Raw genomic sequence first — 26,931 nt, 5'->3', positions numbered from 1 at the left:
CTCGATCCTCTTCGACTAATTATTTATTCCGTATGCTATGCCTGGATACAACTGTCTTAAAGAGAAAAAAGAGGAAATGAATTCTTCAATTTAATTTGCTCGGAAAGAGAAAGTACAGGACTACTTTTGTCAATTTTAGACCCAATATATCATGATGTTTCTCAATTGGCTCCTCCTTTCTAAAATTAACCCATAAAAAATAATCAAATTCTCTCTCAAAGGGCATTGTTTTTATTGCATAAGAAAACCCAAAATATCAACGGACATCCATAGAATTAAGGACTTGATCAAGGATTGTTCGATGCTTTGAAACCCAATTAAAAAAATTAATTAAAGGACCCAAATGAGAATTAGTGTATAGGTCGGGGACTAATATGAGGTTTCCGCCTTTTATAGATGATTCTTCTTCGCTTTCTAATCAAAGAATCTTTGCTACCTTGTACCTTCAACACATCAAACAAACAGAGGATAATCTGCAATCGAGCTTTGTTGACAAGCCTGTCGATTCGTATTGTTTGACAAGCAAATTAATTAAATTGATTACATGTTTTATGAGTTAACAAGAAACAATTAAAACAGTGGATTTTGACAGAGTTGCGTGTTAATTTACTGGGTTCGAACAGTTAACTCTCACAAAAAAAGAATTATTAAAACCGAAAATATATCTAAATCAATCACAAAATAAATCTGCAGGGAATCTAACATATCAAATGGAGGTACCAGATGATAAATATAAAATTGAACCTTTATATCTCTGGTCTTGTGCTGGTATATTTACCAAAATTAATCTCCTTTCCTGATGTTCAGCCGTGCAGACATGTGACAGTTCTCTGCGCTAGCTAGCATCGTTCACATGACTTGATCATATGCAGAAAATTAACTAATTGGAACATTATGCATGGATCCAAAGAAGCTATATATCCATGGTGCCTGGTAGATAGAGCAAGCTGATAGTATATGACGCATCCCCCATTTCATGCATGTGAACCACCCTTCAATTTTCAAACAAAAAAGGCAGTCTTAAAGAGTGAACATCCATTCTGTTGATGGTTCCAAATCATCATGACATGACCCATAAGTTCATCTCGCCTGCTGCTAGCTTGAATGTATCTCCGACGTCTGACATCGCCTCCGGATATTGATCAGAAGCTCCGTCGGCCTGATATGAAAGCTCCATAACATTAGAAGCATGCATGATTACGTTGAAAACAGTAAGGGGAAAGGAATGTTAGCACATTATTATTCTCTAAATTACTGTATGAGCACAAATACATCTTTAATAACTGTTTCTTTCACCAAATGTTAGTTTAAGATGCTTCTTCCATAAGCTGTATACAGCCTTGTGCTTAATTTTTTGAGTTAATTAGATTAACAAGGAACTTAAACATTTGACGGACTCTACAGGTTACATGCTTGTAATGACATGGCCTCAATTGTAAGGTATGATTGTTCAGATAAGCAAACATTCAAGTAGGCATTTGCCTCCATGGCGAAACCCAAAAGATGATATTGCCATAATGCAGCAAATATCTACGACACACTTGGCCTGCTATTTGATTTCCAGCCCCTCATCTCATCCCCAAAACATAAAAAGGAAAGTTACGAGCAAAGTTTGTTATACTCACATGAGCATGTATCATGTAAATGCTACGATACTGATCAGAGGAAATATGAGCAGATACAACATCCAAATTATGCTTCTCTAGTATGTAGAGGACGGTGGCAAGTAACCCGGGCTTCCTTGTTGAACACAAGCTGAATTGTGCATCATCACCACACATGTTCATGACAACATTTGGTGAAAACCATGTCTGGAAGCAAGCCGGAGAAAGAGAGACAGAAAATGAATTCTGAGACATTTTTGAGGTCGAAGGGAAGTTCTTTGACGGTCCCAGAGCAGCAAAAGAGGCTTCCCTCGATCCAACTGTATCTGTCAGTGATGTGATCACCGATGGTTCATAGTCAATGATGGCTCCCTGGAATTTTTCAACCTTCTGTTTTTGCAAGGTTTGGAGGGTTTGTTGGAGGGTCTTGATGTATTTTACTGCTTCATCTACAATACTGGACTTGTCTGCCTGTACAAGCTTCAGCGTGAAATCAATTTGAACTTTGAAGAGAAGCAAAAAAAATAAAAACAAAACACATAATTTTCATGAGAAATCAGAACTAAATTCATACAATTTTTGCACTTTACGTTTTTTTCCCTTCAGTTGGAGGGAGAAGCAATAACAATCCAATTATTCAGTGCTATAAAAACATTAGCTTTCTATCTTTCGCTATACGCTGTGTCAAACAACCAATTAATTTTTTTTTTATAACTGAGATAATTTAAATTGAAAAACCCTAGGTAACCGATGAAGACTTAAGCTGTCTGTTCTTCAACAGCCAAAAAAATCCCTGACATGAGTAAATACAAGAACTTGACAGAGAATCAACATACAAGAAGCGAAGATAAGTTAGGTTCTCTCTTAATTAGACCCCAGTGCAACTTCCTACTGAAACTGATCTAATGATCATGTAACCTTAAAGATTTCAAATAATTTCTTCCCCGCACAAATGGATTCAAATTTGTTCATCAGAGCTTTACAAAAAATTAGCAAGGTGATTTCAACAATCAAAACAAAGATCGCAGTAAAATGAAATTAAACAATGAACAAAACTAACAAAAAAAAAAATGAAGTTCCTTGACTTTCATAGATTTAAGGAGCCCCATGAAATACAATCCTATGTATGTTCATCAAGGCATCCAAAACTAGATCGCATGTTGTAATAATATTAATTAAGAAATGTTTATATTTTCGTCCCTTGTAGAGCACAAACTCTTTAATTTTTTTGCCAATCTTTTAGACTGAATTTAAAAATACCTTAGCAGGAAGTTGAGGAAGCAAAGCATGAAGACTAGAAAACATGTTCCTCATCTTCTTTCTCCTTTCTCTCTCAGTCCATATGTGAATCTCATGCCCTGATTCTTCACTACCGCCACCATTAACAACCTTCTTATTTCTTGCATCCCCTCCTTTTCTACTTCTCTTTTGACCCGGTACTCCTGCCACAGCCGGTATTTCCGTATCCATTAGGCTACTGGTGGCTGAATTATTATAGAATGATTTCGAGACCAACTTCTTATAATTATCTGAATATCAGTGAAGGCAGCTAAAAGGGTTTCTCCACAGGTTTTTATGGTGGACATGGCTGATTTATAAGAGAGTTACAAGGGATAGAGAAGAAGCTGGCAAGCGTTTTTTAACAGAAGGAAAAAGGTGGCGAAAAGGTGTGGGGCTATGAGATGATTTGGGCTACCAGAAAACACATGAAACCAAAATACAATCATGAGATAATGCCGTTATTTGGCTACCAAACAAGAACGGAAGCTCTCATTACCAGAGACTGATCCATCCAAGAAAAAGAAAAGGATTTCTCAAGGCAGGCAGTCCCTTCATTCAAGTTCCTAGTATATTTTGGATTGAAATTCGATTAATATAATTATTAATTATTAAGAAAATCAAGTATTATATCAAATAATAAAATTAAGGATTTTAAATAATTAAATATTATAATTTTTTTATAATTACTTGGTTATATATATATATAATTTTCTAACTCTTTTGTTTATTTCCCTTAGAATTACAATTTGAAGACGATTTTTTTTATTATGCTTTTATGGCAATTAATTTTTCTTGTTTATAAAATATTAACTCCATGTTATGTTTTTATAAATTACAAACTCAAGTAAAGTTCAACTTAGAATTTTTATGATCTATTGAAAGTTACATGCTGTCCCATAGAATTTGTTTTTCTTTGCTTGTTATTGAATTGAATAGCCTTGGTTTATTGAGATTTTTTAAAAAACATTATTGTTGTGATTTCAATAATATTTTTAAATATAGATATCAAACCCATGAAGATTTTTGTTTATAAATCTCCATAAGTTTGAGAGGATATGTTGATAAAACAAATTAAGATAATATATTTTAAATTAAAATTCAATTTATACAATCACCATTATTGAGGAAATCAAGTACTACATCAAATGATGAAACCAAGAATTTTAAATAATTAAAGCTTGTAATTTATTTCCATAATTGTTTAATTGTATTCTTGTATATACCTTTTAATTGGTTGATTGTAATATCAGATGCATCCTATTAATAAAGTTTCCTTATTTCTAACATATTCCATAAAGAAAAAAATGTTTCTTTTTTAAAATAAATCAGGGTAATTCCTTCTGAGATTTATTTTTTTAATTAAAAATGAAAAATTATTATTATTATTATTATTTTAAATAGATTACACATTCTATTTTAAAATATTTTTTTCTCATATCATTTATTTTATTGAAATGACATATTTGTATATATTATCACTTTATTCTGCTTTTTTTTGAAAAACAATTATTTTCATAAAAATTATACCTAAAAGTTAGAAATCAATCAATATAAATAAAAAATATATATATTTAAATAATTTTAGTACAATTATTATCGGTTATTTTATATCTCTAAAGTATAATAATAAGATTTAATCGAACACTATTTAGCTGCTTTAAACATTTATAAATACAACACCGTAACTAATTATCAAATACACTTTTATCCTAGAGCATAGTACATGATCAATACCAAGCAGCCCTTTAGGAACGTATTTGAAAGTGTTTTTTCTAAATAAATTAAAGTTTTGTTCAGTATTTTTAAATAATGATATCGAAATTATAAAAAGAAAAGACTAGAAAAAACCAATTCAAATACGTACATTTTTTTAAAAAATATATGTTATATCACATAATACTTTCCAGCCACCCTTCGTAAATCTCAATCTTTACTCCTTTTGAATTTGTGAACTTGAAACTTGTTGACAAAGAATCTGCTAATTTTAACTAATGAAATATCCTTTTTAAAACCTTAATTCACCATCTTGAACATTATAATGTAGCTTCTTCTCTTTCTTTTTTTCTTTTTTTTTTCTTTTTTTTTATCATGATAGCAAAATTATTATTTCATCAATTTTTTTTCCAACATAAGATATTTGGTTATACAATATAGATGAAAACTTGTTTGTTTGTGTTTTCTAAAAATAAATAAATTTTATTAGTTTTGAAAACCAATACCTTTAATTTTAAAAGAGTGTACTAACCAGTTACCTATTTTGATTATATTTTTACTTGTGATAATGATTCGGGACTATTTATGACATTTCAACTCGACAACTTTTTCATTTTTATTAGAAAATATTGGAGCAAAATAGATTTTTTATATCTATTTTACAATTATTAAAATAAAATAGCAAATGATTTAACCATTAACTATCCATATATATAGTCTCATGGTCGAATTTTTTTCATCATGATTTTCCAGCCTTATATGGCAGCCCCTGCCAGACTCAGTTTTTTATCTGTGAATTCACTATTATTTGCCTAACAAGGTGTATTTCATCATCAAGAGATTTCCCCACACTCTTATTTATTATAAAACAAGTAAAACATATAAATAAAAAATATATATAACATATATAAAACACATAAGTTATTACATGAACTAATCTCAATTTTTTATTAATTCAAAATCATATACATAAGTTTGTTTATGTGTGTTATGTACAATGATTGATATAACTTTCATAAATTGATTTGGTTTTTTTCTACTTAAAGAAAAGTAATGAGTATGGTTGATTTTTTTTTAACCAGAAAACAAAATTTTGTTAAAAAAACTACTCAAATATTTTATTTATTAAAAAATTAAAAATTTTGGCTTATGAATTCTAATAATATTTAAAAAAAGTTATTCCAATTCATTTTTACCAAAACATACTTTAAATTTTAAAATAATTTCAAATTTATTTATCATAAATTATTAATAAAAAAATAACCTTTAAATTAAAGCTAAAATTAAAAAAAAAACCATGTAAAACGATTTGAATTAAGTCTATGTTTAAGACAAACCATGTAAAACGGATTTAAGAAAGCTTACAATTTCTCCTTACCATTATAAGTGGCAATTCTGTAAAATAATAACGAATCTCAGGGCAAGGACGACCATCCAAACTTTTTGGCCTCGAAGAAAACGAAGACGTGTCATGCCAAAATGACAGCACAGACCAAGATATGGCTGTCACTTTCCTAAGGAAATCTGGCTCTGAAACTGCGGCCCAACAACTCTTACGTCCCTTTCGCTGTTTTATTAGGATAGTAAAAGTGTGTGCTTTTTAAAAAAAGTTCATTTTTTAAAATTATATTTTTTAGTTTTTTTTTAATATAATAAAAATAAATTTAATAAAATAAAAAATTATTTTGATATATTTTAAATTAAAATATTTTAAAATATAATTAAAAACCTAACATATTAAAGGTATTTAAAAGTAAAATAATAATTACTTTTCGAAATGCTTTTTATTTTAAAATACATTAAAATAATAAAATTATTATTATTTTTTAAAAATTATTTTTGATATTAAAATGATATAAAATATTAAATAATATTAATTTAAAATAAAAAAATTTAATTTTAATTTTTTTAAAAAAATACTTTTGTGCTAAATACTGTAACTGGGGGTTAAGTAACCATCGGTTTTCAATTTTGAAACCAACTCTGGTTCAAACCAGTGCTTGTATAAGCAGAGGTTGTGCTTTCTGCCCTCATTTATGATTACCTGTCTTTTGCGACTGAATTGGATGTAACTGGACCACCTTTTTCAGCTCGATTATGATTGTGAATTATGGTTATAATTCATTCTTCAAAGGTGGGGTATCAGGACAAGAGACGCACTTTTGGCATTAAAAAAACCGAAAATCATAAATGAAATCGAGCAAATGCCATCAGCATCGAGAGAAACGCCTGCAAATACAAGTCCCGAAGATTCTCTTGGTTTTGCTCTTTCTATAGCCAAGTCCCTGATACACGCACTGTTTCCGTGTCTTTACTCGGGTTGTGGTTTACTTTCACCTAAAGCCATGCGTTTCAAAAATTCATGGCAAGAAATGCCTCCCCTGCTTTTAAGCTGTACAGGACAGCAAAACGGCGAGCGTTACAAAACATCCCACAACTTCATTTCCTTCTTTCAAATACAGATTTCAAACGGAGTAGCAATAGAAACATTCATCCAGTCTGACAGAGACATCTTGCTTTCCTAGATAAGATTTCAGACAAGCATTTCCAGTGAAGTTAAAGGACGCTAAGAGCCCGGTTCTTACAGTTGTATTAAGCTGTTATAAATCACAAAATAAATGACCCCGTGAAGAGTGAAATGTCAGTTGTTTTGAGGACCATTTGCAGCTCATATGGTATTTGAACAAATGGAAACTGTTATTGGTGGCAATTTCATTGTTCATGTATCTGAAGAGTAAGATCATAACTAGGCCACACCAGACGGGGAGGTCTTCGTAGTTTGATTCATCTCTAGCTTTGCCTGTGGTGTGCCTTCCCTGCAGATTTCCTTCACATCACCAATAAAAAAAAGAGTGAAATGTTACACCAGCAAATTCTCATAAATACTCCTATGGTTGTTGCATAGAGTTTACCTTTGAAGACGTGGACAGATTGAAGGGTGCATGGTTAACATGGATCTGTGGTTCAAAACCGAAGTTGGTTTCTGATGAGGTAATATTTGTCCCTGAAGGAATAGTGATTGGTTGATTTGAGATAGTGCACTGTGTTGGAAGATTAAGAGAATTTTGCTCTGAGCTTTCTTCATTTGCAGAAAATATGCCTGTTAATGTGTTGGTATTTAACAATCCAATCCCTTCATCAAAGCTCATTCCTGACAAGGGCAGCTGCATTGGCTGTAGTGCTCCTGGTAAGCACATCGGGTGCAAACTCAATCCATTTCTCATTGTTAGCATCTGTAAATCAATCATGATATGAATCATATAATATGCTACAGAGACAAATAACTGCATTGTCCATACCGACGAGCCTATTTTCGCTATTATTCCCATTGAAGCCATCTAGTAATTTCACATGCTAACATTGAACTTGGCAGAGAATCAGAACTTTTAGAATGTTACTCCATGGAAACAGTATCCAATATAGATATGTAACTTTAAAACCAGTTAGTATCTACTCTGCGTAGCCTCTGACGTGAGGGTTTTGCCCCAGCCCACAACCCCATGGAAATTTATGCAAACAAATGTTCACCCAGGTACAGAAAACAAAGTCATCCAACTTATATTCTAAGTGTAGGAAGTCATGCTCAGTCATGACTGCAAGAAGACTTGGTCCTGTAGTGCAGAGCAGTAGCATTCAAAATCATTGTAAAACCAAATTTGAGTCAGAGCCATCTTTGAAGTATACAAGGTGAAAATTAGATTCATTTTTGCCAATCAAAGACAAAGTTGAAAATGGTCAATTTGCTGCTCTTTCTACCAACCAAGATAGGAATTCCTTGAGCCTTAAAATCAAAGTCAACAAACACAAATACAAACTATATAAAATGACAACACTTGATTGGCCTACCTGTATATGATTGTGGATTAGAATGCCTAAAACTTCTATGATGCTTGGACTTTGGAAAGATCCATTAGAGAAGACATGAAATTAAATAGATCAGAAATGGGTGTATCATTGTTCTAAATATTTTAACCAGATGCTCTAACTATATATAAGATTGCATAGCCTAGAAAGCAAGAGACCGTTCAGCTGGCTTCTACATCCAGCAAATTCTTTAATTAACCGAAGCAACATTCTTGTACTTAAAAGCTCCAAAACAAGCTTTAGTCAAGGATCACTCATAGAGCAACAAAGTCCAAAATGAAATGAATTCAAGCAAAAGAGTCAAAACCAATTAATCATAATGGCTTAAAACAAACAATCAAATAAAAGAGCCCTAGAAACCACTCACCTGCACTTGAAGCTGAAGCTGCTTCAAGTATTCAATGGCCTCATCCAGCATCGAAGCCTTATCCGTCTATCAAAACCAAAACAATATAACTCCAAATCATACAGTAATTCAATTGAAACTCTCTGCATTCAACTTACTAATTAAAATTTGTTTGCTATAAACCATGGTGTACCTTATTAGAATTAGGAATTAAATTCTGTAATGCTTTCATTTTCTCATTGATCCTGCTCCTCCTCCTCTATTAAAAAATCCATCAATTTCAAATCAAACCCACACAAATTAAATTCCATACAATCAAGATAATAATAATATGGGGGTCTTGCAAAAACGAACCTTTTCAGATAAATTATGAACCTCCGCAGCTCTACTCCTCTTCGACGAACTTCGCGGCCGCGCTGTATTAGCTTGCACCTCCACCCCCTTCTATATTCAAAATATTTCAAGCAATACATACATACACACATATATATATATAATTATCCGTACAATTAAAAAAAAAGTATCAAGAAATTGCTTGAATAAGGTGCTAAATTACCTCACTATCGCAGCTAAAATCACCTAGATCATCCTCCACAGAGACTCCTCCCCTCTTTGAAACGACCGCATTTCCCACGCCTTCTTTAGCATAATAACCATCAGGATCAGAGAAATTAACACCAGCACCACACTCCGTCTCAGAAAACCGGTGGCGATCTAACAATTCCACGCCATTCTCCACTGGGGTAGAGAGCGCATGATGCATGAATTTAGAAGGGGAGGAAGAGTTGTTGTGGAGGAGTTGATGAAGGAAAGTCGAGATTTCCTCCGGCTCAGTAGCCGCTGCCGCTCCGTACAGATCCTCCATGGATATATGTGTGTGGGGGGCTTCTCTTCGGGTGGCTTGGTTAGCTGGTTCCTCTTGACTACTACTGCTGCTGCTGTTCTCTTTGCTCTTTGGGTGTTGGATATGCTTTTCTTTTTGCTGTTTATGGGAAGGGAGGATTAGAGGAGGCTTTTGAGAGCTTAGTGGGGGTTTTGGCATAACAAGGAAAGGAAGAGAGATGCTTGTGATCAATTTGGACTAATCTCCCGCCTTAATTAAGACTTCTACTTTTCTTCTTTTTGCATCTCTACCCCTTTGGTTTTTGTTATTCTTGAATTTTGTAGCCTTTGCATGACATCATCTTATACTTGAAATAAAAATAATATTTTCAATCTTCAAGATTGTTTATGCACTTTCGGTTGATGTGGTTCAATATTTATATACAGTTTAAAATCTAATCTTTTATCTTTCAATCTTTCTTGAACATGATTGGATGAAAATATTTATTGCTTATTTTAATCGAGTTAATATCTATCTAGTTAGAGTAAAATTATAATTTCTAGTAACATGAATTGCTTCGATAATCTAACTTAGTTTTTAATTTGTGTTTTTTTTATAATAATTGTTGTTTTTTTCAAATAATTTAGTTAGGAGAATCATAGCAGTTTTTTTTTTGTTTTTTTAAATGAAAAATGATGATTTTAAGTATCATTAAAGATAATAATTTTTTAGATTTATTAGTGTGTGTGTGTGTAATGTTTTATTTAAAATCTAATTGAAGTGAGATTTAGTAATAAAAAATAATATTTTTTACCTCAAACACAGACAAGGGCGTAGACAAACGGACACTGATACAAAACAAATCTAATACTGGGAAAAAATTATAAATTACATTTCTCGAGGGGGTATTCAGTAAGCTCATTTGAATTCGGAGCTGAAGGTGAAAGTCAAAGACACATCTTTCAAACCTTCAGTGTCTTATCCAACAAAAAACGTCACCTTAGCCTGAAGCATTTATTTAAGAGACCAAAAGTGCAGTTCCCGATGTCACTTTTAGTGGCGTGTTAGCAACATTCTCGATGGTTTTATTTACACGCCGCACCATCTAGTCCCTATTCTACATAACTATTTTAAATTAAGTCTCAGATCTATAAATTTTATCGATTAGGTCCTAGAGCATGTTTGGCACTGCAGCCAAAACGATGTTTGTCAAATTCTTTTTTATTAAGTTTTTTCTTGTTATTTTTATATTATTTTCATAGACTAATGTTAAAAATAAATTTAAAAATTAATGTATTTTTAAATAAAAAATACTTTAAAAAATAATCATTACCACAATGTTAAACATGCTTCTAGACTTTTTCTACATTTCTCAATAGAATCTTTTTGTCTATTTTTTTGTTTAATTTGCATATTATATGATATTAAATAATTTATTTTTGAAAAATAAATTCATTTAAAAGTCAATGAACATCAGTGAAAGAATATAGTCTATAATTGTCTCGAGAGTTTGGGACTAAATTGATAAGATTTACAAGTTTGGAACCCATTGAAAATGAATATATAGATTAGAGATAAAATTGATTTTTCCTTTTTTATTCCCTCTTTTCTTGTCATGACACGAAAATCTCTAAAAGAAAAGGAAACAAGAAGAAGCATATCCCGTGACAAATAGTAGAGAAAATAAATGGAATTCCAAATCAAATAGGCAGATCATATCTACACTGCTATATATATATATATATATATATATATATATATATATATATATATATATATATATATATATATGTTTTGTTCACATGGATTCGATCGACATGATAGTTTTTTCAGTACAAAAATACTAAACACTGAGAAAATATCTCAAGAAGATCTCAATATAGAATTTGATGAGAGTCTTGTGGATCCAGTGTTTCTTTCTTGAATTTTTTTAATTGTTATAATTTCTTGAATTTCTAGCTCTAGTATCTATAGCCCATCGAGCCCATGATTTACATTCTATAATTGATTACAATCATGACAGTTAATTCTGTTTTTAATATTGTACTGTAAAGTATTTTTTTATTTAAAAATATATTAAAATATTTTTATTTTTAACACTATATAATAAAATTATTTTAAAACATTAAAAAATATCAAATTAATATTTTTTAAAAAATAAATACAGTTTTAAAACACTTCTAAAAATAAAAATTATAACACTCTCAGACAATACCTAGCCCAACTCAAACTAGAGATTATAAAAGCACGGGATTGTTTCTTTGCAGCGCATTATTGTTAGACCGGCTTGTAAATTAATGAAAAAAAAATTGAATTACTAAATTATGGAGTTAATTATTCTAGAAAAAACGGTAATAATTTGTTTTTTATTAAAAAAAATAGAATTAACTCATTAAAAAAATCAATTTATCAATTAAATTTCATTGAATTATTTTTTAATTCAATTTAAAACTCAATTTAAGCTCATAATCATAATTTTGTGATAAAGAATTGTATAATTAGTAATATGGTCTAGGGTGCTATTCAAAAATATTTTTCATTTAAAGATATATCATATTTTTTTTTAACATTATCACATTAAAATTATTAAAAAAAACACCTAGAAATATAAATTTAATGCTTTTTTAGAATGTAAAGCACTTTAAAAAACAAAATATATGTGATTGTTTGAGAGCATGGTAAAAGTTACTTTTCAAAATATTTTTTACTTGAAAATTCATTAAAATATTTGTTATTTTTTTAAAATTCATTTTGTAAATTAACACATTAAAATTATCTAAAAATTTAATTTAAAACTAAAAAAAATTAAGAAAAAAATCGAAAATTACAATTGAACCATAACACAAACACCATCTGCTAGACGAGTAATAACTATCATAATCATGACATCCTGCTGTTACCATGAGGGAGCTTATACACTAACCCTCTTCTTTTACCATTACTGCATTTTTTTTAAGGTGACTTGCAATGGACAGCTGTTCTTGAGCTGTTACAAATAAAAATTAAATTTTGAACATGTGGCAGGTATACTTACTTGAGACCCACCGGTAAATGACAAATGGATGTTGATTTTTAAAATAGTTTTTTTTTATTGAAAATTTATTAATTTTTAATTTTAATTTCTATATTAATATATTAAAACTATTATAAATCACTAAAATAACATTAATATAATATTTTTTAAAAGCTAAAATCACTTTTAAAATATACTTAAAAACAAAAGAAAAGTAGAAGCCACGTAAAACATCCCGCAAGCCTAATAGCTTGTTACTGTTTTTTTTTTTTTTTACTAACTATTTATGTACTTATATTTCCTTGCATGGTTAAAAGAAAAGGACATGAGTGAGTGATGGCAAAAAGGACATAAAAGCAACGTTTTGACGAGGTGCATTGTCGGCTTGTGTGAAGGTTGAATTTATCAAAATCGAGATGCTTATTTTGTTGGGTATCAATCTTTAGGACAAGAATCCAAGTAGCTTCCACAAGTAGTATCTATTTACTTTGCTTGAAAAAGGTGTAAATCTTAGCAAAGTTATTAATTTGAAAGAAAGTGTAGATGATTGCGTTAATTTGTGAATAAAAGTCTAATTTGAGTTAATTTTTAAATTGAATTAAAAATACATATTTACTCTAAATTTTTAAAAATTCAATTGTTCTAACTAAATCTAACAAAATCTAGTTGGGTCAATTTTAAATAAATTTTATTTTAAAAAATAAATTAATACTATTTTTATAAAAATATTGACCTAATAATTCAATAAATCAAACCTTTTTTAGGATAAATTATCGAATCAAATGTGACAAAGACCTCACTCCCTCCAAACACCATGTCCCTTGCAAGGTACCTAAGCAGGTTCCTCCGAACTTCTTTTAAAAGTCTAACCTCTTGCCGTTCACATCTCAATCGTGGCGAGGGCCTATGATTCTCATTGGCTCTGGTCCCTAACTGTGATTTTGTACCTTTTTATTTGTTTTCTCTCCTCTCTTTCAGAGATGGTTGCTTTTTCATCGGTGCACTTTGTCCTTTGTATTAATTCTGGCAACGAAAATGGACTCTAATCGGCTCACAAGGCTAATGCTTAGATAACCCATCGAGTAGTGGCAAATCCTAGAGTTATTTGAATATTAATTGGTAAGGAGATAAGATAGATTATTGTCCCACCTAATAAGTAAATATTTGGAGACTTGCAATCCTTCTGAAAAGGTAGAAAAAAAAATAAAGAGTAAACAAGTTATTTCGACTTTTTGAACAAGGAATAAAAAAAATACACTAGCAGCTATTGGATTTGGGGCGGCACAGTAAGTTTATGGGCTGGATGCTGATGAAGAATGAGTCCTCTAGCAAGGGGGTATAGTTGTGTGTGTGGTTATGGAGGCAATTAATTTCAGGGAGCAGCCTCAACTTGGTCTGCTAGAACACAGAAGAAAGATAGAGATGACCCACCTCCATCATAGCTTGTGTGACAGTGTAGGCATGCATACGCGGGGTGGAGGCTGGATCCTGGATATTGATTGAGTACATGACAGCTCTCTTCCTCCAAAACTAAATCCAAACACTTGAGAAAAGAGGGTAGAAAAAAAAGCCTAATTAAAATGTTGCTACTAACATCATTATTTATAAGAACTCGCGAAGGAATATGGTTGCCTGGCAACTAATGACCTCAAGCCACAACCACTCTATATTTGTGTCTTGACTTTAAATACCAGAAGGATGACCCGTGAGAAACCCGACCTGGTCCGGTCCAAGGTTACATGCTGGACAGGTGAAATAACCAGTCAACAGATTGACACTATTCAAGTTTAACCGAATCAGTTGCATCAAGTTACTGGGTCCTCGGTTAGACACCTAATAAAAGTCCAGTTTTCAGAACAGTGCATACACTAGATCGCGGGGGGGGGGGGGGACAGAATAAAATCCTTGATCAATGAAAAGTATTCTAGGTGCCCAAGCCAAGGATTAGACTTCAAAGGGGGAAGAAAAGGAAAAGATCGAGTTAAGGGGAAAAGAAAACCATCGTACAAGGTCCACTTGCTAGATGTTATTCAACGGCAGGGCACTAATTCGAGATCCATTAACAAATGCAGCTATGTATCATGATATTATTGTCCAGGGTAGAGAGGTTGGTGGTGGAGCAGACAGAGGATATTTAATCCACCAAACAACCCATCAATAACCCAAAATTTCCTACAGGTTGAGCTGGGCAATCATCAACCACAAGTCTGCAACTAAAAAAACGCAAATAATAATAATAATAAAAAAAAAAACCTGAATCTTGAAAGTATATTAAAAATCCGTTCAAATAAAAACCAACTGTACAGTTTGATCGTACAAATCTACCTGCAGTCCATGTTAAGAACACTAAAGGGAAAATGAACTCAATAACATGTAAAGGGCAAGGGATGACATGTTAAAATGCTAATAACCAATTCCAGTTCATGTCTTACCAGCATCTCACTCTGCATCAGCTGACAGGGTAAGAAGATGCATAAATCGAGAGACAACAGCATGGGATTATAAAAAGATTTATTTAGAATTCACATTCATAAGAACGCCATCCAAACATGCTACAATAGAGTTCAGAAATGGAATACATGACAGGGTAAGCTTAGAGGTCCTAGAGAGAGGAGAGGAGAGGAGAATAATTTACAAGAGGTTTTAAGAAGCTAGAAAACAGAACATAAGCTGAAACAAGTCTAATTGCCAGTGCAAGGCTTGCAAAATAGGGAAACTAACATTTTATCATAGACGCAAAGAAACACCATGCCGTCAATAGAAAAACGGCGAGATCACAAAGTCAGGTGAAGCAATCAATTCTCAAAGATTTTATATTTGAACTTGCCATCATCTGACATATTGATCTCATTGCTATTCTACTGGAGCAAAATGTCTTATATCTGGGCATAGGAAATCTGCACATAAATTACACGAAGAATCGCTGAGCAGTTCCTTTAATATGAGAGGAAAGCAGAAAACTACAACAAAGATGTAGCATGTATTTACCTGTAATGATGAAGCAATTCCTTCAATGGATTATAAACCCCTTCTTGAATATACTACCCTAAGTGATAGGGTTAGTATCCACATCTCATCCAAAACTACCCTTCCAATCAATTCTATTTATAGTTTCTAAACTGCTTCTCAAATATACTGTTTCAGGTAGCAAGTGAACCCTGAGCATCCAGGTATCCACAATTTTTTAAAACATAATTCTTTCAATAAACTCATTCCATGGTTTCAAATCCCTCCTTCAATTAACTGTATCTGACAATAACTGAACCTTGACAATTCCTTCTATGGTTTCTTAACCGCTTCTCAAATATACTGTTTCAGGTAGCAAGTGAACCCTGAGCATCCAGGTATCCACAATTTTTCTAAACATAACTCTTTCAATAAACTTTCAATTCCCACCTTCAATTAATTGTATCTGACAATAACTGAACCTTGACAATTCCTTCTATGGTTTCTTAACCGCTTCTCAAATACACTGTTTCAGGTAGCAAGTGAAACCTGAGCAGCCAGGTATCCACAATTTTTCTAAACATAACTCTTTCAATAAATTCCTTCTATGGTTTCAAACCCTTCCTTCAATTAACTGTATCTGAAAATAACTGATCCTTGACAATTGAAGTTAACATCCATGTAGCTTCAAAGCTAACTCTATCAGCTTCTGACTTGGATGATCAATCCACAAGATCATCCAGCTCTATAAAATCTCCCTCTAAAATGGATCGTAACTGCTGGGAAGTTTCAGCATCTACGTACATGGTACCACCAGTAGGCCCAGATGTCCTCCTAACCTGCATTCCAGGCAAGTAAAAGGATGTGTATTGGTACCTTGGAAACAAAGATAGGACTTATTATGAGAAAACAGACCGAATGAACATGGAAGCAGGATAAATTTGATGCATACTATGCCACTACAATATCCCAAAAGGCTTCAGAAAGAAGTCACAGATATACATGTAGCTGATGTGCATCACCCACATAACATAGTAACAGATGTGATAGACTGGGGCATTAAAGAAAAAAGCAGTTTCATGATATTGAGAACATTATGAAGATTGAAATCTCAACGAGGGCTCAAAGGAAATAAGGAGACAACCGAGATATTGCAACTATTTGTCAAAATATGGAATATTTGTTGTCAAAATGCTGCATGTATTTTTTGGGAACTCTGTAAAATTTGAGGTCTTGACAGCAAATCATACTTTTCACGTTCATTTAAAACAAGCATATTGCAATCGAACAAAACATAGCCATATTGTTATGATGTAAATCCATGTAAATTACACCAATGCAAGTGATGCTACTTAAAAACCCTGATAACAGTCTTCACCGTGTGGTCATGAGGCTGAGATAGAAAAGACAATAATCCTTAGCACATATGCATATTGTACATGCTATGTGTGAACAAAAAATAGCACTGCAAGAAAGGGAACATGTGACAAATATAAAATAAGAAGCAGGGTTGCACACAATAATGGTGGATATAATATAGCTAAATCAACAGGCCCACATACTATATGCATCTTACCGCCTCGTTGCATTGACTGTCTGATGGAAACTGGAAACTGGAAATAGAAAGAGGTCTAGTTGTGACTTGATCATCAAGCTCTCTACCCAATCTTGCAGAATATCTAGATAAGTCATTAGGCCCTTTAGCCTCAGCAATGTCTGGTGTGAGGAATTCATCATGCTGAGCACCAATGCTGGGTAAAGCAGAAACACTTTCTTCGGCACAGGAACTTACAACATTCTCTGAAATGCTATTTCCTCCACGAGACTTAACAAATACCCGACATAGGACAAATGAAGCCTGCAGGTGGATCACATAATGAGGTTTCCTAATAGTAACAAAAGGCAATTGAATTAAATAATCCTGTGTCCAGATTGCCTAATTTTTTGAAACTTAATCTAAATAGAAAAATCTCAATAGAGAAGATATATAATAAATTAACTCGATACAATAAAAGATATTAAATAGATCATAACACACTTCAATTTTTCAAAATGCAAAAAACAGATGAGTGGTATAGCACACAACAATTTGACATGTTAATTCCTTAATCTCACTTCAGTTTTTCAGAATTGTTTGTCAGCTGTGGAAACCAGGTAACCAACAAATGTGAAGCAAGGTCCATCTATCAGTTGCATAATTGATCAAAGAAAACAACTTTGCAGAGATAATTCCTTGATTGATAGTTGAATTCACACAAGTACATCTGCAATATCCAGATTAACATATGGACTCTAAGCAAAATTACATTACTTGACCCTAAGAAAGCATCATACAGGACCATGTTACTTCATTAAAGATTACTAATTACAACGATAGGCTCTAATATGCGACAGCTCGCAATGCCAACACTTCCAAGTATTCCCAAAGCATCAAAACAAGATTCATTTCACAATGCAGACATAGAATTACAGGCATTCACAAGATCCTAGACCTATAATTAAAGCCCTGAAATTTCAACCTCAATAAACTCTCCAATAAAATCATAAAATCCATACTCTTAATCAAAATAAGACAACTAATTACTCAACAAAAATTAACAAGCAGGCCCAGAAATTAAAATTTACCTTAGCATGATCGACAAGAGCATACTCGTACAAAACCCAACCAGTCCTGACTGCACTCTTAACAGAATTCCCCATATAAAAAACAAACCTAGTCCTTGTACCCATGACCGCCTCCCCACCTAGACCCGCCACAACATCCCTAACCCTACCACTTATCCTCCAAAACCCTCCTTTTGCCTTCCTCCTCGGAACCCTAACTTGCTCCTTCGTGTAACAATACCAGTGTCTCTTCCTCGCTTTATAACCATACGCATAGCACGCCTTCTCAGGTAAATCAAACGGCTCGTAATCGTACAAATCCAGCTCCTTGATCAAACCATAGCCGTTGACATCATCGGTGTCGTTAGGAATGGTGCGGTTCTTGTTTTTGAGGTAGTAACAGAAGAGCTGTTCGTCGGAAGGGTAAAATCGGCAACCAGGTGGGAGCGAAGACGACATCGTTTTGGGGTTTTTGTTGTTCTCTTCCATTGAAGTATTCGTGAGCGCAGCAAAGGAAAAGGCCAGGGGTGTCGAAGGGGGTTTGTATATAGAGAAAAAGATGCGTGCCCTTGAAGTTTTTCGCTCACTCTAGTGCTGCTCTAGTGTATGTTTGCCTCATTTGTCGACCACAGCTTAATTTCTCTGTTCTTTTTTTTTTTACTAGTTTTATTTATTCACCAGTCAAATGTGGACTTTCCAATAACCTGCGTGGAGTGAGAAAAATTGTCATGCTTCTAGCGGAGCTTATCCTATCTAAGACAACGTTCAGTAATATGGTAGGGGTTTTTTTTTTTTTTTGTCAAATAAATAAAAAACTATTTAGTTGGGCAAATAATTTCTGTATTTTGCACTCATTCGTGCAAGTTAAAATAACTTTCATTTATGAACAAATATTTTTTATTTAAAAATTCATCAAACATTAATTTTAATTAAATATATTTTTTTAAAAAATAATTTTTTAAAACCACAACTAAAATAATGCCTAACATGCCCTGAGTTTCTTTTTCTAACCCACAAGTATGTTTAGAATTATGTGAATTTAATTTAATTTAAAGGGTTAAATAAATTTTATAGTTTGAATTGATTTAAATTTTAAATGAAATTTAACTAATAAACAATGTGCAATAGGTGCTACGATAACCTCTCTCGCAATAAATGTTCAAAACAATATTCTAAAAATAATATTAATACAAAACATTGTTCTTGCTTGGTTATTGTCACACACCTCGTTTTTTCTTTTAAAAATTCTTAACAACGTAATATCTTTTTTTCTTTACTCGGCATCAATCCTTGTAATTATATTCGTGTTCCCCAAAAGGTATATTATCAATCTTCCCTTTCCTCTTTTTTTTCCCCTTTATTTAGATTTTTTTGGGTTTTTTTCCCAAGTATTTCTTTATATTTTTTCTATATCAAGGGCAAACTAAGAGAGATTGTTAATTCAATTAATTTTCACATGTATTTCAAGTAATATAATTAAATTTAATTATGTAATTTAATATTATATTATAAATATTAAAATTGTAATAGGTTATCATTTGAATTCAATTTTATTTATGAATTAAATTCAATCTAGAATGTAATTTGTTTTCTAGATAGTTTTTGGACCTTATATTCAATACGGAAAAGAGTCTGAATTATTGAATTATCAAGTCAGTTAAAATCAATTGTTTTTAATGAACTAGTATTGTTTCATCTTTTATTTTTGAAAAAAAAAAGAAGCTTTTGAGTTGATATAACCAAATTTAAACTGGGTTTATCTAGATGAATTAAATCACTAAAAATTCAGCCTGGTTTATTTATTTTTATCAAGTCATTGTTTTTTTATTAAAGTTTAGATTCACTTTGAGTTGGGTTTTAAATTATAAATTTTTCAAATTAACTTGCAATAAGCAAGATCTGGGTTTAAGAGATATGAAAACAACATTCCAATGAATGCATATTTTACCCTGTAAACTTATTCATTCCGGAGATTTTTTTTAATAATATTGATTTTTTTTTAATCTTGCTTTGAAAGACTTTGCCTTTATAACCAATTTTCATGTCAAGAATGGAAGTAATTTCTATTGGAGTTTTAATCTAGCTATTTGCGCTATGAATAATGCAATACACATGAAATGAATCCTCTACCGTCCATGCTTGCTGGTTTGGTAATATGTGAAGTCCATCCATCGAACCCTCGATGTAAATGATTGATATTACTATAAAACTAAGGCCCCATTTGCGCTGTTGAAAAGTGATTTCATTATATTTGATGAATTTTTTAAAAAGTATGTCATTGTTTGATATTTGATTTTACCATAAAAATAAACTAAAACATATCTTTTATTATCAAATAGTGTCGTAGAGATTAAAAATAATTTAATATTTTTTTTAATAATGTTATATATCTTGTAGTATTTTTTATTAATGTATTTGCAGGCAAACAAACGGAGCCTGGTGGGCGGTAAATGTTGCAGGTTGATTAGGAAGTAGCAACGACCTCACCTTTTTCGCTGTCAAATTGTCAGAGGACCCACACCGTGGAAAAAATTGTCCTGTCCCGAGCTGAGTTGGCTTGCTGATGGGGTAAGGGTTGACGGCGACTTGGTTTTGATTGGTCAACGTGGAATGAAGAAGAACTAACACGACCTACGAGGTATGGTTGAGCTCCCCATCCTTCTGTGTTGTTGCTTTTTATGGCTTCTATTTTTTGAGGTGGTATAGAGTTATGGTATAGCTCTGAGGGATGCTAGTATGAAAAGGAAACACGTTGATAATATGGGGAGAGTATGAGATGGTGGTTAACTTGGTACTCGCTCCACGAGTTTATGGATGGAGTTTAGTGAACACGTGTTTAGTATAAGACGCGAGTTTTTAATTTATGTAGGTATAAATGCGGTGTGTGCGAGTAGGACAAGGAATCATTGAAAGGGACAAAAGGCGAAACCGAGGTTTCCAACCTGGGGAGCCGACCTGTGGTGACCGTATTTTCAACTGAAAAATGTATTTACTTTATAATTAATGTTTTTTTTAATATATCTCAACAATAAAATTTTGATATATTAATAAAAAATTATTTTAATATATTTTTAAGAAAAACATACTTTTAAAATATATTATCATATACTATAACACCAAACATACATTAAGATTATTTGTGTCCAAAAGCAATGCAAAACATGTTTCAAGAATATAAAAAATATCAAATTAATATTATGTTTTTTAAAAACATGGGTCACACCACTTAAACTCATCACTAGGTATTTTTGGCCTTGCAAAAGGGATTTGAATTTGTGAAAGAGTAATATAAACTTGTGATATAAGCCATGCTTGATTATAATAATTCAATCTTGTGATAAATTTACTTTTTAGAGATTAGTATAATGGTCATAATATAAACTCCGGCAAGAGTTTTTTCTTGCATTTACCATCCTTGTCTTTTTCCCATATAATTCTAGGTTTGAGTCGATGAGCTGATTAAAAAAATTAGAAACTAGAGCCCGATTCAAGCTGATTCACCCAATCAAAATGGGCCGAATCAATATCTAATAAAAAAAATAAAAAGCTAAAATATTAATAAAAATAATTTGGCCGGTGACCCGCAAACGCACTATGAAAAAAAGTGCATTTCAGTCAAGTGGGTTCCATTAATCTGATTGCGTGGTGGCTCATTTGGTAAGAGCTAGGTAATATTTATACTGGTCTATTATCATATTGGTCCAATCACCTATGGCACTCCAAAACCTCGTCTAGTTTCGCATGTCCTTCGGATATTCTGTCAATTTTGCATTCAACCTGGTATCTTATCGTTGAATACTATGATAAAAGGTGGTGTTTTTCTGGCTTCACGCCACCGATGCTTTAGAAATATTTCATGAAATGGGTGCGGTAATATTTTTACTAAAAGTACTTCATGAAATATTTTTTATTATGGTTTAGAAATATATATATATATATATATATATTGAAATAATATTTTTTTATTTTTTAAAAAAATATTTTTGATATCACCACATCAAAATAATAAAAAAATATTAAAAAAAATAATTTTTAATAAAAAAAATTAAAATTTAATAAAAACACAATTTACATTATATTTCTAAACAAGCTTTGAGAATGCTGAGTTTTATATGCAAGTGGAAAATCTCACATCCATTAAAAATAAAAAATTTGAGGTATTAATATATAAGAGAAATCCAAAAAACATTAGTCTAGGTTTCCATATTAAAGTGGTGTTCAATATTCAGATTCTATTTATTTTTATGTTTTAGAAATGTTTTTTGAAAAAAATTGAATTTTATTTAATTTCAAATTAATATTTTTTGATATTTTTAAATTATTTTAGTGTGCTAGTATCAAAAATAATTTTTTAAAACTAAAAAAAATATTATTTTAATATATTTTTAAACAAAAATACATTCTAAAAACCAACTATTATTACAATTACATAAACCTACTGCATTCTCAAGCATGCTTATCCAGACACGAATCCGAGTAACTTCTACTAAAAGTCTCCCTAACAAGTGGCAGCGAAGCTAAGTTCAACCGAGATAAGTGTGGTATGGTTGGTTGAGTTCCCATTGTTGTCAGCCAAGAATTGAGTGAATGTGCACTTTCATGGTTTTCTTCGTCGTCCATGATTGAGGAAGAAAGTAGTGGCATTATACTCGAATTGTGAAGATGCTTTCTTGGAGGGGGAGTCGTGTTCGGTGTTCAATGTGGAGGAGAGACTAGAAAGAGATACTATTTGGCATTGCGTTCTAAACAGTGTTTCATCAAATTTCTTTTTTTTTTTGTTAAAATTAAGTACGGTTTATATTTTTTAGATCGTTTTGATGTGCTGATGTCAAAAATAATTTTTAAAAAATAAAAAAATATCATTGACATGTATTTTGACATAAAAAGCTATTTAAAAAGAAACCACTACCACACTACCAAACACATATGTGGAGAGAGAGGTTTGTTGAATTCTCATATGAGTAGAGTTCGATTGTGGCTCCTTAGTAAGGTGTAAATTATTTATGTGTTCTGACATTAAAAAAAAAAACCAAAAAACAGAGAGAGACATGATGATAATCAACTGGGCACAGCTTTTTTGCAAACTGTGTACTGTGCTGCTAGCAGGACTGTTAACAAGGAGATGGAGAGACAACATCCATGAACTCCTTGTCAGATTCAATAGCAGTCATTCCATCAGGGGAGAGTCAAATCTCCAAGTCTATACTTCAACCACAAGTTGAGAAATAAACGGATCAAACAGCTTGCATATAATTTTTTAATTTGAAAATATATTAAAATAATTTTTTGTTTAGATTTTTTTTTTGTTTTTGATATTAGCATATTAAATTTTTAAAAAATATTAAAAAAATTAATATAATATTTTTCAAGTTAAAAATATTTTTTTAAAAATATATACAATTAGAAGCAGAAATGGTTACAAATACTCGAGATTCATGCACAAGCCCATGTGGGCAAGAAAGTTTGCTCCTGGCACTGAGGGTCTTGGCTTGGCGTTGGGAGGAGCTTGTCTCCTTCCGCTGCTCCTGAGTTCAAGTTCTCATGTACACGCCTCTCATCTCCGCGGTGTCTTACATGTTCATTGGGTTTGCAGGGTGTTCAGTGGGTCGTGGGATTAGTCGTGGTGCACGCAAGCTGGCCCGGACACCCATGTAAATCAAAAAAAAAGAAAAGAAAAAAAAAAAGAAAGTTTGCTCCTGTCCAATACCCTGTTAATCACATGAGATTACAACTAATCTTCTTTCTTATTATCAAGCAACTTGCTGCTAATTCCTTTTCGTTTTTCATGATATGGAATCCCAGCCTCAGCATTTCAAATGCCAAACGTTGACTCCTGAATAAATAAATTGACCTTAGAAGTAAGGTTAAACTCCTCCCTTCTGTTGTGCTGTTCCCTTTCATGGCTTCTATCTCTTTTTTGTGGGGGTACAGGGTGATGCTATCAAAATCATTGTTGATGATTTGGGGAGAATATGAACTGCTTGTTAATTTGGTCTGAGACCCCATAAGAACATAATCATTGCTGTAAAAGTATGGAGTTTTATGAAGCAAGAATCCTATAAAATATGAAAATATAGATTTAAATATCTTAAATATCCAACAGTAAATAACTAGTAAACAACTAATTAGAAAAAATAAATTTGAAATTATCAAGCAAAATCTAAAATACATTCTGAAACTTTGAATGTCATTTTAAGAGTTTTCCAGTGGAATTTAACAAATCTGAACATACTTTTAATTTATTAATTTTTATTTTAAAAAAAAATTAATCAAAATAATATCATCTTAATTTTTTAAATTATTTTTTTAGTTAAGTGACTTGTCAAGGAACCATCTCAACCTAAAAACTTAAGTTATAAAGTAAGGTCCAAGGATATGATTTATATTATTCTCTAACATGACTCTCCTAACCATTTACTCTCGTTTGCAGCTCCATCTTTTATTCCCTTAGCTAAGCCTAAGTCAATCTCACCCCTGCATCTCCTCTTCATAGCAAAACACCATTTTGAATTTGAAAATTGAAACCGAAATTTTCAAATATAGGTAAAGTGACTCGTAGGCTTACGAAAAAAATATAAAGAATGAAATTATTTTATGGTCCATTGTCAGAATTTTATACACGTAATTTGCTATTATGTTTAGGCTTTCAATCCAAGTGAAACATATTGACCATTAGGTTAGATAATTTTATTAATTTTATATTTTTTTAAAAAAAAGGTTTGCTAACCAATCATTTTAATTGGTGAATTAATACGTTTTAAAGGGGTGAAAAAAAACAAAAATATTATTCAATGGGAAATGATTTTTGCTGTGAATGCTTTGGCTCCTGAGGAAGGCGTAAATTATTTGTGGGAAATGATTGAAAAACACAAATCTTTTCATTGCATTTTCAGTACAGATGCAGAGTAAATTATTGATTTGTGTTCTTAGCAAAAAAGAACAAAGAAAAGGAGACATGGTGATCATCTGCTTGGTACAGCTTTTTTGCAAATCAAGTACTCTGCGGCTAGCTGGACTGTTAACAAGGAGATGGAGAGACAACATCCATGAATTCCTGATCAGATTCTAAAGCAGTCATTTCATCAGGGGAGAGGCAAATCTCCAAGTCTATACTTCCTCCACCTTCATGTCCAGGATAAGCTGATGCTTTCCCGCTGAACTTCTGTGCATATCCACTGCGAAGTGCCAAAGCCTTCCCCAGTCCAAATTCATTCCCATACTTGTTGAATCTTGGTGAGCTCCCCATTATCACAGTATGCGGATCAAACAACTTGCCTATCTGGTAAATAAAAGGAGACTTTAGCCAGAAGTTGAGAAAATCTCTCGCCTTTTCATCACTGTGGTTCACCACAGCTTGATGCAATTGCCATGCTGCCCATCCAAGATTCTGCTCCAGCACCTCACCTGCTGTGGCAACCCCAGCTCTCAGTGCCTGAATTGAGTTTCCAAAATAGTCAGGAGATAACGGTGGATTCAATCTTGACCGATTATTGGTAGCCAATCTGCAACAGGTTACTTGATCATGAGGTAGATTGCGTGCGCGTGTTATGCATCTCCAAACAAGAGCAGACAGGGACTGGAAAGATGAAATCTTGCTGGTGTTGAACTCTGCGTTGGCTTTTGCTTTGAGTCTTGCAATTGATTCTGATGAGAAGTGAAACATCCTTTCCTTGAGTAAAGGTGCTTCAAACGGGCTTAAGAATTGGTCGTGGTGGGTGAAAGGAAGACTCAGTGCTGGACCATGACCATCAGGAAACCAGCGGTTGAGAACAGGCGGGCGCGAGATGGAGACATCATCTCCTTTCCCTTGAAAGATTTCAGACCACATATTAAAGAAATGCCAGAAAGATGATCCATCAGCGATACTGTGATTAATGGAACATCCAACGAAGATGCCATCAGTTAGCTCTGTCACTTGAATTGTCAGCAAAGATTTGGTGTGACCATCATGGTTGAGGGCTCTATCATGGTCGAAGAATGACTGAACAACCAGTGGCACATAATTAGGTGAAAGAACATCTGATGTGGTGAGATCAACGGTTGCATAGGTAAATCTAGCTCCTGGACTGTTATTGCAGTCCACGAAGACCACATAGGAAGGTGGGTTTTCACTCTTCGATGTTGCGAGGCGTCCGGCTAGCGGGTAGAAATGAACAAGAGTGAGAGAGAGGGACTGCTTGAGATCTTCCAAGAAATCCATGATCTTGAAGCCCTGTTGATTTTCTGTTTGTGGTGGTTTGGCAAAGAGAAGTCCCTTTTGAATATAGTGAGAAGAAAGCATAGCAAGATCCCATGGTGACAAATAATAAGGCTGCTTTGCTTCGTCTACGATGTGCTTGGGCTTGAGAAAGCACTCTGTGATGTGTTTGACAGTAGTGGGATTCATTGTAGGGCACTAGTTGGTTACTCTTCACCTTATCTTGCCCACTTCAGATTTGTAGCTTCAGCTTTTACAGCCGCAGCTTCTATTCAATTTGGATGGTGTTTGGATATGCTGGTGCGGCTACAGTTAAAAGAAAAGCAGTGTAACACATGTTTGGTTAACCACGAACCACAATTTATTTTTATATGGGTCTCAACTCAAACTACAGCTGAATTACAAAAAGTGAAAAGCAATTACGCATTGCTTTTCATGCGTTTCTCCTCTCTCTCATCACCAACAATTTGCAATTACTTTTCCAACTGTCCTTTTCCCTCTTTAACCTAATTTTCTAACGATCACAAAAACCTAAGAAAT

General features: G+C 32.7%; 4 protein-coding genes across 5 annotated transcripts; all 4 read right to left on the bottom strand.

Annotated features, from left to right (window-relative positions):
- Nucleotides 1–615: 615 nt before the first annotated feature.
- Nucleotides 616–3,367, bottom strand: LOC118036024 (transcription factor bHLH95-like). The gene is given in 4 exon segments (XM_073404242.1): nucleotides 616–1,159; nucleotides 1,626–2,075; nucleotides 2,865–3,139; nucleotides 3,142–3,367. Coding segments are annotated over 4 exon segments (873 nt in total). The 5' UTR covers nucleotides 3,191–3,367; the 3' UTR covers nucleotides 616–1,060.
- Nucleotides 3,368–7,017: 3,650 nt separating this feature from the next.
- LOC118036034 (transcription factor SPATULA) lies at nucleotides 7,018–9,888 on the bottom strand. 2 transcript variants are annotated; one of them, XM_035041737.2, is made up of 6 exons: nucleotides 9,365–9,888; nucleotides 9,163–9,249; nucleotides 9,002–9,067; nucleotides 8,830–8,895; nucleotides 7,511–7,831; nucleotides 7,018–7,425 (listed from the first exon to the last, which is right to left on the bottom strand). In XM_035041737.2, exons 1-6 carry the CDS (start codon nucleotides 9,848–9,850, stop codon nucleotides 7,345–7,347), a joined length of 1,107 nt encoding a protein of 368 aa, XP_034897628.1. In that variant the 5' UTR covers nucleotides 9,851–9,888; the 3' UTR covers nucleotides 7,018–7,344. The 2 variants fall into 2 exon arrangements, with proteins under 2 accessions (XP_034897628.1, XP_034897621.1); XM_035041730.2 differs by having other exon boundaries at nucleotides 9,163–9,252; nucleotides 9,365–9,887.
- Nucleotides 9,889–15,140: 5,252 nt separating this feature from the next.
- Nucleotides 15,141–18,811, bottom strand: LOC118036051 (NAC transcription factor 29). The gene is made up of 4 exons (XM_035041747.2): nucleotides 18,216–18,811; nucleotides 17,167–17,448; nucleotides 15,633–16,429; nucleotides 15,141–15,541 (listed from the first exon to the last, which is right to left on the bottom strand). The coding sequence occupies exons 1-3, from the start codon at nucleotides 18,681–18,683 to the stop codon at nucleotides 16,313–16,315; spliced, it is 867 nt and encodes a 288-aa protein (XP_034897638.1). The 5' UTR covers nucleotides 18,684–18,811; the 3' UTR covers nucleotides 15,141–15,541; nucleotides 15,633–16,312.
- A 6,242-nt stretch (nucleotides 18,812–25,053) lies between these two features.
- LOC118036067 (uncharacterized acetyltransferase At3g50280) lies at nucleotides 25,054–26,676 on the bottom strand. The gene has a single exon (XM_035041772.2). It carries the CDS (start codon nucleotides 26,578–26,580, stop codon nucleotides 25,213–25,215), a length of 1,368 nt encoding a protein of 455 aa, XP_034897663.1. The 5' UTR covers nucleotides 26,581–26,676; the 3' UTR covers nucleotides 25,054–25,212.
- Nucleotides 26,677–26,931: the final 255 nt, after the last annotated feature.

This window comes from Populus alba, chromosome 14 (genome assembly GCF_005239225.2).
Source record: "Populus alba chromosome 14, ASM523922v2, whole genome shotgun sequence".
In the NCBI taxonomy this organism is placed as follows: Eukaryota; Viridiplantae; Streptophyta; class Magnoliopsida; order Malpighiales; family Salicaceae; genus Populus; species Populus alba.
This window is presented reverse-complemented; position numbering and strand designations above follow the sequence as displayed.

Bases quoted from the DNA above. Each gene is read 5' to 3' on its own strand.
- LOC118036034 (XM_035041730.2), bottom strand. From the start codon at position 9,850: ATGCCAAAACCCCCACTAAGCTCTCAAAAGCCTCCTCTAATCCTCCCT. The intron at 7,832-8,829 runs GTGAGTGGTTTC...ATTGATTTACAG, and splicing joins AGCTTCAGCTTCAAGTGCAG to ATGCTAACAATGAGAAATGG. The intron at 7,426-7,510 runs GTAAACTCTATG...GGTGATGTGAAG, and splicing joins ATCTGTCCACGTCTTCAAAG to GAAATCTGCAGGGAAGGCAC.
- LOC118036051 (XM_035041747.2), bottom strand. From the start codon at position 18,683: ATGGAAGAGAACAACAAAAACCCCAAAACGATGTCGTCTTCGCTCCCA. The intron at 17,449-18,215 runs GTAAATTTTAAT...ATCCACCTGCAG, and splicing joins CTCTTGTCGATCATGCTAAG to GCTTCATTTGTCCTATGTCG. The intron at 16,430-17,166 runs GTAAGATGCATA...CCTGGAATGCAG, and splicing joins ACAGTCAATGCAACGAGGCG to GTTAGGAGGACATCTGGGCC.
- LOC118036067 (XM_035041772.2), bottom strand. From the start codon at position 26,580: ATGAATCCCACTACTGTCAAACACATCACAGAGTGCTTTCTCAAGCCC.